The sequence below is a fragment of the Cervus elaphus genome, chromosome 13 (assembly GCF_910594005.1).
Source record: "Cervus elaphus chromosome 13, mCerEla1.1, whole genome shotgun sequence".
In the NCBI taxonomy this organism is placed as follows: domain Eukaryota; kingdom Metazoa; phylum Chordata; class Mammalia; order Artiodactyla; family Cervidae; genus Cervus; species Cervus elaphus.
This window is the reverse complement of record NC_057827.1, coordinates 28,709,446-28,731,259: the sequence shown is the minus strand read 5'-3', so window position 1 is coordinate 28,731,259 and position 21,814 is coordinate 28,709,446. Positions and strand designations below refer to the sequence as shown.

The following is a 21,814-nucleotide window of genomic DNA, read 5'->3' as shown; positions in this document are numbered from 1 at the left end:
CCATCACAGCGCCACCCTACAAGATTCTTTGCAAATGTTGCTTCCACTCTCCAGCCTCAGTTTCTCCATCTGTGAAATGGGGTTATTAACCATTGTCCAAAAGCCTTATGGAGAGGATGGAATGAAACAAGGCAAAGCCCAGATGCACTTGTGAGGTCTGGTGGGCATCTTTTCCACCTTCGGAGAAGAGCTGGTCTCTGGCCTGGTAGACAGCATACGCCATAGCTAGACATGCCCATCTCTGCCTGCTATGGCAGGACATGCCTACCTGCTCCCTGGCACCCCCACCCCAACCCAAACTGCAGCTGATGTCTCCTTAAGCAACTCCTCTGAGTACGTTCCAGTGGTCCTGAACTCTGGCTGGAGACCAGGGGGATGACCAGAGGGCCCCTTCACAGGCTCTGCTCAGGTTTCTGCCAATGGAGATTAGAGAGAAAGCAGTGTGTTTGCCGCTCAGATGGACATAATTAAAGTCCTAGGGCTGCTGTCACTTCCTCTATCCCACATGAATACTTTGAGCCACATCCAACCTTTCAGTGTGGCCTGACCCACAAGGAATTCCTGCAGTTCCCAGCAGGAACTCCAAAACCAGCCAGAGGGGGCCATGTGGCCTCCCCAGTGCCAGCTGTGGAGAGCGAGGAGGTTGAGAGGGGATTTTCTTCATCCAAGCTTTAGATTGATGCTTCTCAGCCTTGGCTATGCATCTGAATCAACCGGGGAGCTTTCCAAGTACTGATGCCCAAGTCCCACACTCAGAGGCTCCAATTTAACCAGCCTGGGGTGCAGCCTGAGCACAGAGATTTAAACAATCTCTCCGGAAGCTCTAAGCCCACCAGAGTTGAGGCCCACTGCAGTGCATTCAGCCCTTGTCTTGATTTTCACCTCTTCCCCAGAACCATAAGATGGTTTTCCTCCTGCCTTCCTAGAGAGAAGGAACTCCTGGGCTGGTCTAAGCTCCAGGAAGCAGGAACTGTGTTTTGTTTATCACCATGTCCCCAGTGGCCCAGCCTCAGCCCTGACACAGACTAGGGGCTCAGTGAACACTGGTGGGATGAGGTGCATGTGACTGAATGAATGAAATGATGAACAAATCCTATCCCTTTCACCTTTTGGGTACCTGAAATTCTCGAAAGTGTGGTCTGCAGACCAGCACCGTCATATCAGCTGGGAGCTTGTTAAAAATGCAGATTCTCAGTCCAAGGCCCAGCCCAATCCCAGGTGGTTCATGGGCAACAACTATATTACTGGTTCTACCATTTATTAGTGGTTCTCCCACTTTGCTGCACATTAAAATCACCAGTGAAAGTATATTACCTGCCTGTGGCCTTTTGGGTCCCCAGGTGATGGCTAACTGTCCCCAAGTGATTCCAGTGTGCTGTCCAGGTTTGGAACTCCAGTACCATAAGTCTCTCTGGCCACAACAGCCTCTAAGCAGACCCGATCTTTTTCTTTTCTTTTTTTTTAACCAGAGTATAGTTGCTTTTGAATGTTGTGTTAGTTCAAAGTTTCAATGTTAGTTTCACTTTGTGGCTGTATCACAAAGTGAATCAGTCATAGGTATACGTATACATATATCCCCTCCTCCCTGAACCTTCTTTCTATCCCCTTCCCATCCCACCCTTCTTGACCATCACAGAGCACTGAGCTGAGCTCCCTGTGCTAAGCAGCAGCTTCCCTCTAGCTATCTGTTTTACACACAGTAGTGTATATATGTCAACTCCAATCTCCCAGTTAATCCCCCCTCCCCTTCCCCCACTGTTTCCACATGTCAAGCAGACCCACTCTTGGCTCTGGCCCACATGAGAGAGGCCCCCTTTTAGGATAAAGGCCAAACCCTCTGCAACACAGCAACCAGTCATTCAACTCTACATAGCCAGTGGGGAGAGACCACCAAGTTCAAATCCTGCCCCTGCCACTTTCTAGCTGAGTGACTCTGAACAAGTCACTCAACCACCCCAGGCCTCCATTTCCCCCTTCTGTAGCATGGAGCTGATGAGGGGAGAGGGGAGGGGATGGACACTACTCCTAGAGCTGTGTGACAATTAGATGGCTTAGTCAATCTGAAGCACTTAGAACTGAGGCTGAAATTTCCTTGGCCTCTGCATCAGGCTTCCTAAGAGAAGAGTTTAGAGGAAGAGAGACTGGATTAAGAAACTCACTTCTGGAAACTCTGCTTTCACAAAGAGGGCAGAAGAGAAGTAAAGGTGGTCACAAGTGCAGGGACCCTCTTGGGAAAATCGAGACTAAATGAAGAGTTTTAGCCATCACCCTTCTTTGCTTTCATTATTCGTGAAGAAAAATCCTTAGAGAGAGTTCCCAAGCCCAAGCGTGGGAGCTGAGAGGCAAGAGTAAGGCTAACTCGGTCAGTTCCTCCCTCAGAATGGTCCCCATCTTAAAAAGGCAGGCTTTCGCCATTGTGCCCAGGACCGGGGCTGTTTCAACTTAGGCACGGTCGGGTGTCTCTCCGTGGATTTCCCGGGGCCTTCCCAGAGCTTATTCCCAGGCCCTTCCCTCGCTCCAGACCAGGGTGAGTGGGTGTGGGGTGTGAGTGTGGGAGTGGGGGGGGGGGGCGGGGCGGGGTATGTGCATGTGTCTGTGTGTTGCGCGTGCGAGGGAGGGAGGTGGGGTGCCAGCAGATTCTGTACTGAAAAATGGTGCCCTTCCTTCCTTCCTCCCGAAGGCTGCGCTCCCGCCTGTCCCCGCTGCAAACAGACCAGGCCGGGCTGGGGGGCGCCGCTCCCGGCCTGAGCGGGGCCGCCCTCTGCGGCAGACGACGGTGCGCGATTCCAGCTCCAGCGCCCCGGTTGCCCGGCGGCCAGCGCGCCCTCCCGGTGCAGCAGGCGGGCGCTGTGACGTTCCCGGATAAATGCCGTGTAACTGTGTAGGCGAATGCGAGCTAAAAATAAGAACGGAAAATCTATCATTAAGGTATCATTGCGCCAGCGCAGCTATTTGAAGGCTCCCATGGTCCCTGGCGCCTGCGTTTGAAGCCCGCCTTCAGGCTTTGGAGGGTATTTGCAGAAAACTGCCAGCAGCGGCTCGCTAGCCAGACCTCGGGGCGCAGGGGTGGCGCCCATAATTATGGCAACACTCAAAATAAATTAAAATAAATGCTCACTTCCCCCCTCCATATCTCCGCCTGTATTGTCCTCAGGTCGCTGGGGAAGCCACGAGAAGTAGGGTTGGATGCTGAAATGATGTGACCTGGCCGGTTAGGCAAATATTAGAACTGAAAGCTCTTTCAGGTCCATTTCGCCATCCACCTTCCTCCATGCACCTCGGAAAAGAAAAATAAAAGTACCAGGAGGAAGCCTCTGGAGGAGAAAATGACAAATGGGACTTAACCCCAGGTCTACAGTGCGCTGCGGCGGGGCGCAAAGACGCCAGCTCCCAGGATGGCGAGCCTCTGTTGTTCCTTGGGTTAAACGAAAATTGATCTGGTTTGTTAACACCCAAAGAGGAGAAGAGGAGATCGGGGGAGGGAGGACAGGATTTGTGTTTGTGCGTGTGCGCGTGTGTCCGGGGAGAAGGAGGAGGCGCCAAGGTGCAGCCTGCGCGCGGCTCTGCGCCTCGGCGGGCTGCGTGCGTGTGTCCCTGTCCGCGCTGCTGAAACGGGCTCTTCGAGGGATCAGCGTCACATGACTCCGCCTGCCCCTCTCCAGCGCGCAGCTCGCCAGTCCCTCCGTTTGCCCGGCGCCGGGGGAGGGTCGGGAGGCATCTCCAGGGCCCGGGGGCTCTGCGGAGCTGAGAAGAGGTTCTGGAGGGGAATGGTACATCTGGATTCCAGCAGCCGCGGCTCGGCGCCAGATCCCGGACTGTAGAGATTTGGTGGGGGGAGGGGAGAGCGCGAAGGAGCGAGCGACAGAGAGAGAGCGCGCAGCGCGCACGGACCGGGGCTGCCGGGTTCCGCGCGGAGAAGATGTAAGCGCGTGGAGTCGAGCTGGCCTCCGAGCACCATGCAGAAGGGGATCCGGCTGAACGATGGCCACGTCGCGTCCCTGGGGCTGCTGGCGCGCAAGGACGGAACGCGCAAAGGCTACCTGAGCAAGCGGAGTTCGGACAACACAAAATGGCAAACCAAGTGGTTCGCGCTGCTGCAGAACCTGCTCTTCTACTTCGAGAGCGACTCGAGCTCGCGGCCCTCAGGGCTGTACCTGCTGGAGGGCTGCGTCTGCGACCGCGCGCCCTCCCCCAAACCTACGCTCTCCGCCAAGGAGCCGCTGGAGAAACAGGTGAGGCCAGCCCCGGGGTTCCGGGCCTTTTGCCGGCCGAAGGCGCCCGAACTTTATTCCCTCTACTTTCAGCGCCCTCGGAGAGATGGGAGGGTTGGCCTAAGCGGGCTGTAACCCGCGGTGGCCAGAGGGGGCCGGGACTGCAGGCAGGGAGCGGGTGTGGGCTGCGGCTGTCCTGCACCCGGCGAGCTCGGCAGGAGGCGGGCACACAGCGGGCGAGACGCGGAGGTGCGGAGGGAGACGCGGTTTGGAGGGAGCTGGGGTTTCTCGGGACAGACAGAAACAATGAATGTAGAAGCACATCTAGCCAAAAATGGTGCTCCCACCCCGGAGAGCCCCGGACAAGGTAGCTGAATTTCCCCGCGCTTAGGCCCAGAAAGAGTGAGACCGAGACGTCCGAGCGCCGCGGCCCCTACCTCACCGCGGCGGGAGCGAAGACGAGCCAAGTTAGGGACTGCGCGCAGGGGTCGGTTCGGTACCATCGACCGGTGGTGAATTCCCAGCCGTCTCCAAGACCAAGCAACAAACCGAAGGGTTCCGGGGACCCTTCTGACGCGCTGGGGCCGGGTCTGGGGCCGGGGCCGCTGCGGAGGCCGCGGGACAAGTGGGCACATCTCTCACCCCCGCCCCCTGCGCCGCCGCCGCCGCCGCCGCAGTCGCGCCTCTAGCGCTGCCCTGGGGTTTCCGGAGTTGCGAGGCTGAAAGTCGAGGCCTGGATGGACCGGGGACCAGGGTGCCTTGGAGGTGAGCCTTTGCCGTGGGGGTATGGAGTAGGACCTGCGGCCGCCGAGTGAGAGCCGCAGACAGCCGGAGAACGATTTTTATGCTTGCTGCGGTCTCCAAAGGCATCCATCCCGATGCCTCGGGGAAGGTAAAGTCAAAGATAGCTGATGCTAAAATGTCACCGCTGCGAGGGACCTGCGATCCGACGACGGGACCTAACCAGCTGGTTACTGCGTGGATGAAGACCAGAGGCCAAAAGAGAGAAATTTGCTTGCCCAGTGTCATCCCAGGAGTTAAGGCCACCTTAAGGTTCTGAGAAGAGAACTGAGGGCTCGAAAGCCATTACTGCAGGCAGACTGGCAGCGATTGAATTGAATTAAATAAAAGCATCCTTGAAGTCGCCCTGCTGATGGTCCAAGACAGAGCTCTGAGCTCAGACCCTGCAGCATGTCTCTCCCTGCCCTGCCCACAGCCCATAGGTGTTGGGAGATGAATTGGGAGGCTGGGAAAGGTGGACAGGAGTATTTGAGGATGGATCTCTGAGAATGATGTGCTGCCTGGCAGATAGGGGCCCTCAGAAGGCAAAGTGATGCAAAGAACGGGCAGCTCCTTAAGCTCAAGGCAAAAATGGGGCCTGGAAGACTCCCCTGGGAGAGGCACACCCAGCCTGGGCCAGAGATGCTCTCACAGCCCTTGACAACCTGCTCTTTGCTGGCCTTCCAGAACAGTACCAACACTTGCCGGCCAAAGTTCACCCATGGCCTAGAGCCCCAGGGGCGCCCATCCTCAACCTCTTATACCAGAGCACAGAGCTGAGCTCCCAGGCAGGCAGGGAGAAAGGGCTGGAGGAAACTGAGCTGCTATTGGGCTCACAGTGTCTGCTGTCAGCCCCGTGGACCAGGGACAGGCCTGAGATGATTCGCAGCTCTGCAACTTCCTGTCTGTGTGACCTCGGTTAACGCACTAAACTTCTCTGAGCCTCTGTTTTGTAATCTACAAAGTGGAGGTAATAACATTTATCTTTTGGGGGTTTTGAGAACACGTATAATGTGTATGCAAGGATGCTCACAGTCCATTTTAGTTTGATGTTTTAGTTTGAATCTGAATGATACCCACCTGGCCAGGGAGTAGAGGCCTCACATAAAATGTTGAAGCTGAAAGGAACCTCGGAGAGATCATGGGACGCACTCCTCCCATTTTACAGACAGGGAACCCTGGAGAGCAGATTGGGAAGAGCATTATCTACCTTATTCAGATTGAGTGGCAGAATTAAGACCTAGAATTCATCCAGTGTCTAAGAATTCCTAAAAATGCCCTCTTACATAGATTCTAAATCATTCACCTTTGGGCTCAGGTGTTGAATCATGCTAGCAGTGGATTATGGGAGGGATGAGTGCAAAGCCAATTGGTGGTGTCCTCACGTGATCCAAGCCATTTTCCCAGAAGAGCAATGGTCAAGAGATCCTCCAGTATGGTCATGAGAGTAGCCTTCCTGGCACAGGAGAACAGAAGAGGGTTGAGAATAGTAGGTGGCCATCTGGTACTGCCCAGCTCAGGTGCAGATTTCTGTTAAAGACGTGTGCTTTGTCTTATACACTTCTGTAGATGGTCCATTTGACTCCAGGCCAAATATGGCTGCTCCTTTGCACTGCATGTGTCTATAAAAATTTATAGCTTTTTGTTTTCTAAATCTTTGAGTAAAATTGATGGTGCCAGCAGCAGATCAGTGTTTCTCCTTGAACTGGAGTCCCTGTGGCACCCACGGTGCACCAGCATGAGAGGCCCAGCTCCAAGCCATTCTGTGACTAGATTTGCCTTGCAAACCACAGGAAACCTTGATTCAAAACCAGCTGGGCATGTGGCAGAGAACCCACATGTGAGGGGCCACAAAAAGGCTATGAGTTTGACTGGACTGGCCAGTATCTAGTGAAGACTCGATTTTAGCAGAATGTCATTTTTATCCAGGTCTAAGCAGGCAGTGGAGAAGGACATGGCAACCCACTCCAGTACTCCTGCCTGGAAAATCCCATGGACAGAGGGGCCTGATAGGCTACAGTCCCTGGAGTCTCGAAGAGTTGGACACGACTGAGCGACTTCACTTTCACGTTTCACTTTCATGCATTGGAGCAGGAATTGGCAACCCACTCCAGTATTCTTGCCTGGAGAATCCCAGGGACAGAGGAGCCTGGTGGGCTGCTGTCTATGGGGTCACACGGAGTCAGACACGACTGATGCGACTTAGCAGCGGCAGCAGCAAGCAGGCAGCATGTCCACCTGGGAGGATCAGGGTTAGTTTCTCTAGAAATAAAAACCAAGTCTTGGCTGGAAACTACCCCAGTGACAGGGATGCGTGAGGAATGAAGCACACAGTAGGTGCTCAGGAGGTACTTATGAAGCTGAACTTATTGGTGTGTCCTTGTTAATTCCACACTCCATGTCCTCAATACTGATTGTACAGCAGTCCAGGCCCTGAGCTGTGCCATAGGCCCAGGAAGCTTGGGTGTCATAGTCCCCAACCCCCCAGGCCACCCTAACATGATGTACTGTCTTCTGGCTGCTTCTGTGCTGGTCTGACTGCCTCTGGTGCAGCCCTAAAGTCTTCCCTGACTTGGGATCCCAAAGCCTCATAAAGTCACAGGGGCTCAGCCATGCTCCCCTGCCAACCGGCAGTTGCGAGCACTCCCTACACACTGGCCTGAGCCCTGCTTGTTCAGTCCTGACCCCCTCCCCTCTGATCCTATGGACCACACACTGACGACCAGGAGGGCTCTGAAAGGAAAATTTGGGTTCAGAAATTGACCCTGGATGTTCTTTTTTTAAGATTTTTTTTTATGTGGGCCATTTTTAAAGTCTTCATTGAATTTGTTCCAATACCGCTTCTGTTTTATGTTTTGGTCTTGTGGCCACAAGGCATGTGGGAATCTTAGTTCCCTAACCAGGGATCGAATCCATACTCTTTGCATTGGAAAGTGAAGGCTTAACCACTGGACCACCAGGGAAGTCCCAACCGTGGGTGTTGTTGCTCTGCTTTGGCATGGAGGCACCCCACACTGGCTTTTTCTACTGTCATTCCCAGCTCTCTGAAACAGAGCTGCCAGCCCCAACTTCTCAACAGAGCTGCCAGCCCCAACTTCTCAGGCGTGGACTTGACCAAACCAACCCAGGACTCCCTTATCACCCCACCAGGGAGGGTCAAAATGTAGACCCCAGGCTCTTCCTGATCTCTTCATCCAGAACCTCATCACTGGTATGGGCAGAGGGTCCAGAAGCTGGGGGCCCACAGTACCTGTTGTCCACCCATGGGTGCCTTTCCCTGGAGACCAGATGAAGGCCCTCTCCTGGTCCTTTTTTCTGGGTGGCCTGGTGTCTCCATGTTAAAGACAGCCGTAAGTCTATGAGCATTCCCGCTTTGCAGATGAGGAAACAATCTCATCCGCACCACCGAGCAAGGTAGTGGCCGAAATGCTCTCTGGCTTTCTCTGCAGCAGCACTGTCTTCACCACAAAGCCTGCCCTCCAATTGCTATAGCTCATCCTGCCTCTTGGCCAATCAGAAAAGCACAAACCTGGATGCAGGGAAATAAGCTTACTCTAAAAGCAACACCCCTCAGACACAGGGACGTTACACACACACACACACACACACACACACACACACACGTGGGGCTGGCAGCTCAGCCTGCCATACTTGCACCTCTGGAAGGACCAGCAGGGCTGTCCCCTTCTCCGGTTTCAGACCAGGGCCGGGCCAGGAGATGTGGGACCCCAGGGTTCACTGTGGAGGGGACTCATGTCCCCATCCCAGCCCCCAGATATTTCTAGCACTGACACGAGGTTGAAGAGCCTCAATAATTACACCTTGTGTGTGTGTGTGTGTGTGTGTGTGTGTGCGCACGCGTATTCAGTTGTGTCCAACTCTGCGACCCCATGGATTACAGCCCACCAGGCTTCTCTGTCCATGAGATTTACCAGGCAAGAGTCTAGAGTGGATTACCATTTCCTCCTCCAGGGAACCTTCCTGACCCAGGATCGAAGCTGAGTCTCCTGTACCTCCGGCACTGGCAGGCGGGTTCTCTACCAGCTTAGCCAGTGGGGAAGCGCTAGTGACACCTTAGTTGGGATGTTTATTTGCGCAGTACACAATTTGGCTCTCAGTGTCAGGCCGATACACGGTCCTGTGGATACAGAAAAAAATGAAATTGATTCCCTGTCTTTAAAGAGCTCACCATGGAGTAAAGCACACCGTAAATGCCAAGTGCCAGAATTCTCCATACTCAGGAGTCCAGACTCTCTTCCCACCCCTGCCTTGGGTCAGGAGCTCACAATGTCAGGCTTGATATGTTGGACTCGCTCACATGGTCCCTCCTTGCCCCACATGAGTCCCTGGCCACATGGCAATCCTTGGGACTGAGCTTCTAGAGGATAAACGTGACTATGTTCTAGGTCCCTGAGCATGTCACTGTCTTCCATTGCCTTTGGGAAAAAATGCAGGTTCTCCAGCATCACCCAGAGCACCCAGCAGGCTCCAGCTTCCACCTGCCCTGCCAACCCTGCCCCATCCCCCCCCAGCCCTCCTTCCTCACCTGATCCTGCCTCCTCTTCCCCACCTGACCCTGCCTCCTCTTCCCCACCTCAAGGCCTCTGCAGAAGCCGCTCCCTATGCCTGGAATGATCCCCCCATCCCCAGGTTTAGTGACCAACTTCTCCTCCTTCAAAGACCTCCTTTTAGGTCTTAGCCTAAAAGTCATCTCCTGAGCCCCCCCACCACCACCCTGTGGGAGCTAGAGGAGCCCCAGATCCCCCATCGCAGGCTTGCACAGCCCTCTCTCCTTAATCCACATGGCTTATCAGGCTAGGCTTATTTGATGTATTTAGCTGGTGGTTTGTGAAGGGTCTTCCTTCTCCCTATAGAATGTAAAGGCTGGAGGGCACGTCTTACATCCAGTCCCTTCCCCTCATTGTCTTGACAGCCCCATGAGGTTATCCCTGATAACCATTTTTGAGGTGACAAAACTGAGGCTCAGAGACGGTCAGTAACTTGTCCAAGATTACAGAGCACATACTTGGCAAAGCTAGCCTGTGAACCCAAGTCCGTGCATGTGTGCAGTTATGTCCAACTCTTTGTGACCCCATGCACTGTAGCCTGCCAGGCTCCTCTGTCCATTGGATTTCTCAGGCAAGAATTACTGTAGTGGGTTGCCATGCCCTCCTCCAGGGGATCTTGCTGATCAGGAATTGAACCCAAGTCTCCTGCATTGCAGGTGGATTCTTTACAGCTGAGCCACCGGGGAAGCCCGAACGCAGGTCCATGTGACTCTAAAACCTGCGCTTTCCAACCACAAGCATAGCATAGAGACGGGCTGAGGGACTGATTGAGTTTAGCATCCTCTGCCAAGAGAAATGAAGAGAGAGAGAGAGAATTAACAGCAAGCAAAAGGATGGTGCTGTCTCTCTGGTGACACCTGGGAAGCAGCTTTTGTTTCTGCTTGGGTGGGAGACTTGCAGCCTGAGTCCCTGGAGTTGGGGATAAGCCCCCCAAGGCAGGCATCCATACCCCATGGGCTGTCTGGCATCTGTGGGAGCCTGGAGCCAGTGCCTGCATGCACAGAGCCAAGAACAGGACTCAGCCCCCTGGTGTTTATGCAGGAGAGTCGGTGACGCGTGCACTTAAGGGGGGCCCAGAACACTGCCAACGCCTAGACGCCTCCGGGAGGGCCCCTGTCGTGCTGGGAGCAGCTGTGAGCCTCGGACACCCCCGCTGCCCATCCCCTCCCCAGGTCGGAGAGGAAGGCGCAGCCCCCAAGCACATGGCTTCAACTCCCGGCTCATTCACTGAGGGGTTTGTCCACCCCCAGCAGTGACGTGGAATTGGGTAAAAGCCACATGGACTGACTTTGGATTCTGGCTCTGCCAGCTCCCAGCTTGGGAAGGTCTGCAAGCTCTCTGAGCCTCAGCATCCCCATCTGTGAGATGGAGTCTGTAACTCGGCCTGCCCCTCCACTTGTTCTGAGTGTCCTACTGGGTGCTGTTTGTAAAGCCCTTGCTTAGTATAGTTGCTGTTGTTTAGTTGTTCAGTCATGTCTGACTCTTTGTGGCCCCATGGACTGTAGCCCACCAGGCTCCTCTGTCTGTGGGATTTTTCAGACAAGGATGCTGGAGTGGGTTGCCATTTCCTTCTGCAGGCGATCTTCCTTATCCAGGGATTGAACCCAGGTCTCCTGCGTTGCAGATGGATTCCTTACCACTGAGTCACCGAGAAGCCCCCCCATAGCACAGTAGGTCCAATCAATACATTATAACTATTGTGGCTTCCCTGGTGGCTCAGACTGTAAAGAATCCGCCTGCAACACAGGAGACCCAGGTTTGATCCCTGGGTTGGGAAGATTGCCTTGCAGAAGGAAATGGCAACCCACTCCAGTATTCCTGCCTGGAGAATCCCATGGACAGAGGAGCCTGGCAGGCTACAGTCCATGGGGTCACAGAGAGTCAGTCACGACTGAGCAACTAACCCTTTTGCTTTCATTGTGGCTTCACCTTTCATCGTTATGACAAGGCTCTTCCTCCACAAAGCAAAGACCCAGATTCCCTGTGTCTCTGGAAGGTTTGAAGTGAGCCAACACAGGCCCATTACCCTGGATATAAAGATAGGATGGGAAATCTTAACTCAAAGAACCTATGGGTTTCTGAGAAGGTATGAGTGATCATGCCCCTGAAAGAGGGAAAGTGGCTGTAGGAGCTTCCTTCATCCACACCATCACCCAGCCCTGTGGATTTCACCTCCTAAATCTCTCCCAGACCATCCTCTCTGGTCCCTCTCTTCCTCCAGTGCTCCAGTCCAGGCCACCGTCATCCCGTCTGGACTTAGGTGCAGGCCTCCTAACGAGTGTACTAGTCAGCATGGGTGATGTCATGCTGCAATAACAAGCAAGCCCCCAATCTCCAGGAACACGACAGAGGCTTATTTCCTGCTCGGGCTTTAGGTCCCATATGGTTGGCAGGATGGCACTGCTCACTGTGACTGCTCAGGGACACAGCCTGACATAGATTCATCCTGACGCCTGCCTCCACAGTCACCTCCACCAAGGGCAGATATGTGGCCAATCTCTCCCTGGTTCTTAAAGCTTCCCCCCACACCCAGAAGTGGACCACTCTGGCCACAGTTCAGGGTGACAAGGCAGGTCACGTGGCTTCAGTTCAGAGGTGGTAGGGACATGCAGACCTACCATGAAAGCCGGGCTCTAGAGGTGTTGGGAGAACCATCTCCATACATTCACCGCATCCTGCCACGTATGTGCCTCTTTGCCGCCAGAGCACTTTCCAAAACGCAGATCTAGTCATCACACACACACACACACACACACACACACACACACGAGTAGCTGAGAGAAAAGCAGAAGCGCCGTCGTGATGGGTGTAAAGACAGGAAGCAGAGATTGTGCCCAGCAATGTGTGCTCACACCTACAGGGCATCTCTTCCCAGCCTGGGGGCATCAGAGAGACTCCACCCAGAAAGGGGCAAGTAGGACGGTGAATGAGGCTTGCAGGGAAGGCAGAGCTGGCCCCTAAAGCCCATGTGCAGGTTACAGAGCACAGTGAGGAGCTGGCACAGGTCTCGATGTTAGAACGGACTGCTGTCAGCTCCAGGCTGGAGAGATCGAGAAAGGGGGAGGAGAGAGAGGAGGAAAACCCATCGGGAGGCAGGAGGTCAGGTCGGAGAAGGCTGTCGAACGGAGCCATCACAAAGGCCTGAATTTGGGGAGTGTGAGAGCACTGAAGATTCCACCCTCTCTATTAGGCGTCACCCTGCACTGTGTCCCTGAAACCATCCCTGGCTCCCACATGCCCTGGACTGCACAACCTCTGGATCTTCCTACCTCCTGGGCTCGGTAGTGAGCCCGTGCAAGCTCCAGGTGGTCTCCATACCTTCTCCTCCAGCCACCACTCGGATAGAGCACCTTTGCAGCTGACAGCTTACAAAGTTCTTTCCATGCCTGGCGTTTCGTGCAACACCAAGGTAACCCTGCTGCTCCTGCAGTTGTACATGGGAAGAGCTCACCCTTGCTCGGAAGAAGCTCAGATAGATGGAGCTCATCTCTCCACAGACACCTAGGTGTCTGTGTCAAGCCAGACCCCGAGCCCTCGCTGCTAATAAATGTCAGGCCTCCTGGTTCTGGTTGTTAAGAGCAGAGGGCATCCAGGCCTCTGTTGTTAAATTCAGCAGTTTATACCACATCTTACCAAACGAGCAAGGCTAATGCAGTTTCTTTCCCCTGAAAAAGAGAGAATTATTTTCGAGAAGATAATTCCCAGTTGAATTTTGATTTATTTTTCAAATTGGAAAATCTAACTAAGACCTTAAAATGAAATTAATTTTAGAAGTGTGAATAAATGAATTTTTAGCCACTGTAGCTGGCATTCCAAAAACACGTCTGGAAATTCAGACAGACTTGATTGACTTTTCCTCTCTCAGACTATATGAGTGAAATATAACCAGCTTTGTGGAATTTCCTCTTAGACTCTTAGCCAAACTCAAGGAGTTAGTGAAATAGCTTGGAAACACTAGTCAATCATGCAGCATTCTCTGTGTGCCTGTTAACCTTACCCCTAGCCTGCTGCTGCCCGTCTACCCTTTCCCCAACAGTGGGTCTTCCCTGCCCTCTAGCTACACTGGTTGTCGCCTGGACTACCCTCACCTCTCTGTCAGATCCACAGACTTTGGGGAGCTTGGGGGAAGGACTGGTGTTCTGGATGGAGAGCCCATACAGTGTGGGCACAGGTGAGGAGAGGCAGGCGCGTAATTACATCTGAGAGCTTCCTGGTAGCCTGGGCACAAAGGGAAACCAGCCAATTATGGAACACCCATTGCCTCCCAGAAAGTCACAGTGCAGTTCATCCAGTAGGAGCACTTGTATACCCCCAGGGGCTTACATATGGGAGACCACTGGGGAGTGATGAGGACTTCAGGGGCGGAGTCACTGCAGAAACAGAGGTTCACCCCCCATCAGTGGCTCCCACTGGCTCTCAGGGCAGGCTGAGTGTGCTCACTGAAGATCACACTCCTTGAGGCTACAATGCTGAGGTCCAAAAGATAGTGTCCTGGTGACTGGACAATGCAGGGGGCAGCTTGGAGAACCTGGGAAGTGGATGGTCAGTTAGGCACTCTCAAACAGCCACTGCCTTTTATTTTAAAATTTTAGAATTGGTAATATAGTCCCATGGTTTGACATTCAGAAGTTACAAAGACATATACAGTGACAATGCTGCTTCCCACTGCTAACCCTGGCAATCTAGTTCTCCACAGAGGATTTTAATGTTACCAGTTGCTTATGCATTCTTCCAGAGAGATTGTACATGCAAATATATGCAAAGGTATATAGATGTATGGCCATATATATGCATGTCTGTATAATTATATAAATGGCAACATACTGCAAGCACTATTCTACACGTTTTTCTCACTATATTGTGGAGATAGTTCTCTATATTGATTGTCTTCATCCTTTTTTATAGCTGCATAGAAGGAATTTTTGCTTTGCTGAAAGAAGGAAAGAATTCCAATCTGGCTAGGTCTGTCTTTCACCTTCTGTCAAAAACCCAGTTAGAAATGACCTATGTACAAAGGTGTTTACTAATTTCAGGTATGTTTATAAGAAAAAAGACTATAAATTACCCAAATGTCCCTCAAGAGGAGATTAGCTAAATAAACTGCAGCACATCCACACAGTGGAATACTATGCAGCTATAAAAAAAAGGTGAGGGCAGTAAATATACTTATAGAGAACTATCTCCACAATATAGTCAGAAAAACACATGTAGAATAGTGTTTGCAGTTTGTTACCCTTTGTATAATTATACAGACATGCACATATATGGCCATGTATCTATATATCTTTGTATATATAATCTTTCTGGTGTGGTAACCAGGCCCTAGGAGGACCATGACTTGAGAACTCAGAGGCAGAGGTCAGTGAAATGTGGCCACTCACAGCAGGGTAGGTGGGAGGGCAGGTAGGGAGAAAGTCATGAAGTGGCTTCCAGACTCCAAGTGGAGTCATGTCAAGTGAGGTGGAGGGTGTGAGTAGGCAGGGTCCTTTCTGGGTTGGTGTGAGAGTACCAGTGGGGCTGGTCGAGGCCAGTACTTCTGTTGAGTAGGACCATTTGGAACACACTGTACCCAGGGACACCCCTCTGTATGCCCCAGACAGAAGGGTGGTGCAGCCAGGGCAGGGAGGAAGCAGCCTGAAGAGCCATTCACTGTGCTACAGACACTGTGAGACAGGGCAATGTGCAAGCGTCTGAGGGGGCCTGGCCTGAGTCAGCAGGACCTCTTCTGCGAAATCCAGAGAGCAGACGTACTTCCCCTGGGATCTCAACGGTGAGAGGTGGAAAGGGACCTCAGCTGATGGGGAGCCTGAGTGGGTGGCCCCTTATGGAGGGAGAGGTGGACTTCAGGCAGAGCACTGCACATACACACACACATATATATACACATGCCAATGAGGCCCCTTCAGGTCCTCTCTAGCACAGTCCTGTTTGCACTGGGACCTCCGCAGCATCAGGCAGAGAGGGCTGACTGAGGGACAGGGCCAACTGGGACCATGGTCCCAAAGATGGACCAGGAGGGAGGAGCCAGGGCCCGTGGGAGAGAAGCTGACTGTATCTAACCAGGCCACTGGAGTGGACCTACCAAGAGGAAGGGGTGGGGCTGACCAAGAGTGATGGCCTCCATCCTGCCGCTGACCCCAGCCCACTTCCCTCTTGGAGGAGACAGCGAGCAGAGGCCCAGACAGGACAATGGGTCTGGTTTCTGGTCAAGGAGCATGAATCAGAGGGGATAAGACCAGGGGCAGGGAGACCAGAGGGAATGGTTTACCCAGTTGGAAGATGAGGAAACTTGGAAGCAGGCACAGCGGTGAGGATGGGAGAACACACAGTGCCAGAGATATCCAAAGCGGAGAACTTGGTGGCCCATTGAATATCAGAAATGAGGAAGAAACAGGAGCTGAAGGTGTTGGAAACAACACCCCAAATGGCTGATTCAGAGTAATCCTTTGAAGCTCTGACGCTTCAGTTTCTAAGCCTCTCCCGTGCCTCTTGTGTGTGTACCTGTGCATGTGTATTGTTTATTTAAGGAGGGTTAGTTTACAACAACAGCAGTGTATTCCCTCATAGCTCCAGAGGCTAGAGGTCTGAGACCAAGATGCCTGCGGGGCCATGGTCCCTTTGCAGTCTCTGGGGAAAGAGTCTTTCCTTTCTTCTGCTGGCTCCTGATGGCTGCCAGCAATCCTTGGTAGTCCTTGATGTGTAGATTCGTCTCTCCAGTCTCTGCCTCCCTCTTCACACGACTTCCTTCCCTGTGTGTCTGTCCAGATTTCTCTCTTTTTATTAAAGCCTCTTCTTGTTAATCCAGTATTATTATTATATTATAATTATATTATATTATAATCTTCATCTTCCCTTGCTTACATCTGTAAAGATCCTATTTTCAAATAAGGTCTTTTTTAAAAAAATTTTATTGGAGTAGAGTTGATTTACAATGTTATGTTAGTTTTAGGTGTACAGCAAAGTGAATCAGCTGTACATATACATATATCCCCTTTTTTAGATTCTTTTCTCGTATAGGCCATTACCGAGTATTGAATAGAGTTCTCATTAGTCATCTATTTTACATAGAGTAGTTAGTATATATCAATCCCAAACTCCCAATTTATCCCTACCTCACCTTTCCCTGTTGTAACCATAAGTTTGTTTTCTACATCTGTGACTCTATTTCTGTTTTGTCAATCAGTTCCTTTGTACCATTTTTTTTTACATAACACATATTTGCAAATAAGTTCTTAGTCACAGATTCTGATGGACATGAATGTTAGGAGGGCACAATTTGTACCCAGCATGTATATGCACAAGTGTGTGGTTTTTCTAGTAATTGGTCACTGACTAGTTGTTTTGCTGGGGCTTCCCAGGTGGCTCAGTGGTAAAAAATTCCTCCTGCCAATGCAGGAAACTCTTCCATGGATCAAGAAGATCCGCTGGAGGAGAAAATGGCAACCCCCTCCAGTATTCCTGCCTGCAAAATCCCATGGACAGAGGAGCCTGGCAGGCTACTGTCCATGGGGTCACAAAGAGTCAGACATGACTGAGTGACTGAGCACACAGCTTGTTTAGACCCATCACTTGGACCTGGCAAATGATTCGTGTGGTTTAAAAACCATTATTGAGCACTTTTATGAACCAGGAGCTTTCATAGCATCATATATTTTGCACAACCCTGTGAGATTTGTAATATCCTCCCCTTTTTGTGAAAGAGAAAACAGGTCCACAGAAATGAAGAGACATATTGAAGACACCAAGGCTAATAATATGTAATAAATTTAAACCCAAGTGACTCCAAAGCCTAGCATGTGCCACAGCTCCAGGGTCCCAGAACACTGGTTTTATGGAATGTTGATAGATCTTCCAAAAAATGGAAAGTGTTCCATGGTGAGATAAGTTCTGGAAGAAATTCCTTCAGGGACTTCCCTGGTGCTCCAGTGGCTAAGACACTGCACTTCCAATGCAGGGGCCTGGATTTCAATCCCTGGTCAGGGAACTCTATCCTGCATGCCACAACTAAGACCTAATGCAGCCAAAAAAATAAATATTTTTAAACAACATGCATCAATAAACATATTTAAGAAAAGAAGTCCCTTCATTGCACGACTGCTCAAGGCCTTTGTGAAGTGAGCGGGCCTCCTCTCCCTAAAGAGACATAAGCCTCGTTAATGGAAAGCCATGGCCCACACCTTTCCAGACAACTCACCCACCTGAGAAGTAAATGCAATGCCACCTGCTTTGTGGCGTTTGCTGTGCATCAATTAGTGATCTGGGCTCCCGTGCCGTGGTGACACATGCATTCAGTCACCCATTCAGCAAACGAAGGCCATTCCAAACCATTCCAAACCCAGGCCAAGGCATAGTGCCAGGCTCTGGGGACATTCTTGGTCAGGAATCATTTGTTTGAAAGGAGCAGGAGCCCATTCAAAGCAGCTTAAGCAAAAAGGACTGCTCTTGGAATGGTTACTGTGGTAATTAATGGAACCCATGGAGCAAACCTGTGTCCGGGTCTCCAAGGCCTGGACCAGAAATATCTCTCTCTGCCCTGTCTTCCCCACCCCCACTCTAGTTCCATGCTCTGTCTCCGCTTCTCTCTGAGACGTTTCTGCCTCCTCCTTTGTTGTTGGTACTTCAAGTTCAACACACATTGCTCATTAATTTGGTCTCTCCCTGTCACTGTTCCAAATAACTGAAAATTCCTGAATGGATGGCATGTGTCTATGGCTGCTCCAGGACGAGGGGCTCCAGGAGAATGTGGGGGGATGAGTAGGGAAAAGAGGTGCTTCTTCTGCAGACACTGCTCCCTGTTAGGGGTTCACAGCACTGGATGAACACTGGGACCAACAGGAAGGCTTTGAAAAACACCAGTGCCTGAAACCTATCCCCTCCCTATTCTCTGCTCCCACGTTCTGGTTTAATGTGCCTAAAAACGGCTCGAGCATCCATGTCAGCTTAGATTCTCAGGTATCTCTACTGGGAGGCCCAGATCGAGACTCTCTGCTCTACAGCAAGTCCCCTACATACCAACCTTCAAGTTGTGAACTTTCAAAGATGTAAACGTGTGTTCGCATGTCCAGTCACATGAGTTAGTTCACGTGTCTGGCGTACCTTGTCACGTGCGTGCATCCTCTCCAAACGGTTGTGCTTCTGTGCACTTTACTGTCCAGTACTATGTAGAATACAATAGTGCAGTGTCTTTTTTGCAAGCCCAGGATGTCTGGAAGCAAGTGTAAAAGCAGCGGTGATGTGGCTGGTACTACTGTGCTTTTCAAGGTACTGCATTGTTAAGACTAAAACTGTTTAATTTTTGTGTTTGTTTTTTATGTATTGCTAGTGGGAAAAGTATTCTACACCTATCACAGTACAGTACTATGTAGCCAATCATGTCAGTTGGGTACTTAGACTTATTTTGTTGGACTCATGAACAAATTGAACTTACGATCGTGCTCTTGGAACAGGACTTGTTTGTATATAAGGGACTTACTGTGATACGAAAGACAGTAAAAAGTCATCACAAGAGGACAATGGCTTTGATGGAGAAGCATAGGGGCTGGCACGCCGGACAGCCCAGAGGGAGCAGGAAAGAGATCCGTTAAGGCCTGAGGGTGAGATGTGCCTGCACCTTGCAGAAAGCACTAGGCTTCGCAGGCTTCCACGTTTGTCATTGATTACTACCATGAGATGGACAGTGTATGGGTTTACAGTGGGGACAAAGAACATAGGCTGAATTCACAAAGGAGAAGTCACTCAGGTAGATAGTTACAGGAGGAGAGACCTTGACTTTGCATGACTGAGCCACTCATGCGTATTGACCAGGCGGGTGTCAGAGTCATGCCCACTTGCCAGGAAGCTTCCCAACTGGCTCAGATGGTAAAGAATCTGCCTGCATGCAGGAGACCCAGGTTCAATCCCTGGGTCAGGAAGATCCCCTGGAGAAGGGAATGGCAGCCCACTCCAGTATTCTTGCCTGGAGAATCCCATGGCTAAAGGAACCTGGCGGGCCCACACTCCATGGGGTGGCAGAGTTGGACACGACTGAGTGACTAACACTTTCACTTTCCACTTGCCAGGGGGAGAGGCAGAGGCAGCCCAGAGTCCCTGGTTCTGAGTCGCACAGCCAAGCATGGACCCCACTGTTGGGACTTCCACCTGCTCCACCTTTTGTAGGGTGACCAGGGGTCCTGGTGTGCTCAGGACTATCTTGGTTTTAGCTCCAGAAGTCCAGTGCTCACAGAAGTGCCTCAGTTCAGTTCAGTTCAGTCACTCAGTCATGTCCAACTCTTTGTGACCCCATGGACTGCAGCACGCCAGACATCCCTGTCCATCACCAATTCCCAGAGCTTGCTCAAATTCATGTCCATTGAGTCGGTGATGCCATCCAACCATCTCATCCTCTGTTGCTCTGTTGTTCCCTTCTCCTCCTGCCTTTGATCTTTCCCAGCATCAGTCTTTTCCAATGAGTCAGTTCTTTGCATCAGGTGGCCAAAATATTGCAGTTTCAGCTTCAGCATCAGTCCTTCCGATGAATATTCAGGACTTATTTCCTTTAGGATGGACTGGTTGAATCTCCTTATAGTCCAAGGAACTCTGAAGAGTTTTCTCCAACATCACAAATCAAAAGCATCAATTCTTCAGCACTCAACTTTCTTTATAGTCCAACGCTCACATCCATACATGACTACTGGAAAAGCCATAGCTTTGACTAGATGGACCTTTGTTGGCAAAGTAATATCTCTGCTTTTTAGTATGCTGTCTAGGTTGGTCATAGCTTTTCTTTCAAGGAGCAAGCATCTTTTAATTTCATGGCTGCAGTCACCATCTGCCATGATTTTGGAGCCCAAGAAAGTAAAGTCTGTCACTGTTTCCATTGTTTCCCCCGTATTTGCCGTGAAGTAATGGGACTGGGTGCCATGATCTTAGTTTTTTTAATGTTGAGTTTTAAGCCAATTTTTTCACTCTCCTCTTTCATTTTCATCAAGAGGCTGTTTAGTTCCTCTTCACTTTCAGCCATAAGGGTGGTGTCATCTGTGTAACTGAAGTTACTGATATTTCTCCCAGCAATCCTGATTCTAGCTTGTGCTTTGTCCAGCCCAGCATTTCACATGATGTACTCTGCATATAAGTTAAATAAGCAGGGTGACAATATACAGCCTTTGATGTACTCCCTTCCCAGTTTGGAACCAGTCTGTTGTTCCATGTCTGGTTCCATGTCTGGTTTCTTGACCTGCATACAGATTTCTCGGGAGCCTGGTAAGGTGGTCTGGTATTCCCATCTCTTGAAGAATTTTCCACAGTTTGTTGTGACATATAGTCCCAGGCCAACTGGGATGTTTGGTCACCGCATCTGTCAGTGGTTCCCCCATGTTCTGCACCCTGTGGAGGTGCGGAAGCCCCCCAGCCAGTTGGGATAGGCAGGAGGCGAGGGGGAGGCCAAGCACAACCAGGGTCGCTGGTCATCCCTAGAAAAGATGGATACTGATAGCGTTTACCCAGAACGCACAGAGACGCCCCATCTACCTTCTGGACTACAAGCCTGTGAGATCCTCAGGCGGTCGCTGGCGGTGGAGCACTCTCTGGTTCGCTATGGTAGTTACAGAGCTCCAGGGAGCTGGGCTGGCCAAAAAGAGGCCTTGACCCCAGGATCTGGAACCAAAGCAGGCCATTGGGTCCCCTATTCCTGCCTAAGCCCAGGCCCCTGTCACAGGTCATAATTCTCTGGCATCTAGAAAGTCTGTCCCCAAACACCCAAACCAACTAGAAAGGAGTTTAGAAAGGGGAGAGTGTGTGGGGGCCCAAGGACGTGTGTCTGGGCTTCCCAGACAGGGTAGAGAAAGAAAGAGGAGCCCCTAACCCTGGAAGCAGCCAGTCACCAGCCTGAGCAAGAGGAGCCTGAGCAACTCAAGGAAGACAAGGGCCCCATATTTGGGCTGTTTTCTGCAGCTGGTGATGCAGCTGTGGCCAGGTGATCTCACCTGCCATGTGGACAGAGGCTGGGAGAAGGGGCAGAGGGACTTGGAGGGATAGAGAGGAGAGAGGCAGCGAGAGAGATACAAGGGGAAAGGGACAGAGAGGTGCAGAGGTTCAAAAGGAGCCAAGAGACAGAGAACAATGGAAATAACAAGATTAGGTGACTTTCCTGGTGGTCCAGTGGTTAAGACTCTGCCTCCAGTGTAGAGGGTGCGGGTTCCATCCCTGGTTAGGGAATTAAGATCCTACATGCCTCATGATGGTTTAGTTGCGAAGTCATGTCTGACTCTTGTGACCCCA

General features: G+C 51.4%; 1 protein-coding gene across 3 annotated transcripts in view; it reads left to right on the top strand.

The window, feature by feature from the left end:
* Window positions 1–3,538: 3,538 nt before the first annotated feature.
* RASGRF1 (Ras protein specific guanine nucleotide releasing factor 1) overlaps window positions 3,539–21,814 on the top strand; it is a 102,524-nt gene continuing 84,248 nt past the window's right edge. For 2 of the 3 annotated variants that reach the window (XM_043922500.1, XM_043922501.1), the window contains exon 1: window positions 3,539–4,232. In XM_043922500.1, the coding sequence (XP_043778435.1) occupies window positions 3,957–4,232 (276 nt within the window). In that variant the 5' untranslated portion in view covers window positions 3,539–3,956. Of the gene's footprint in view, window positions 4,233–5,933; window positions 5,962–21,814 lie in introns of those variants that run through there. The other variant, XM_043922503.1, reaches the window with a different exon arrangement.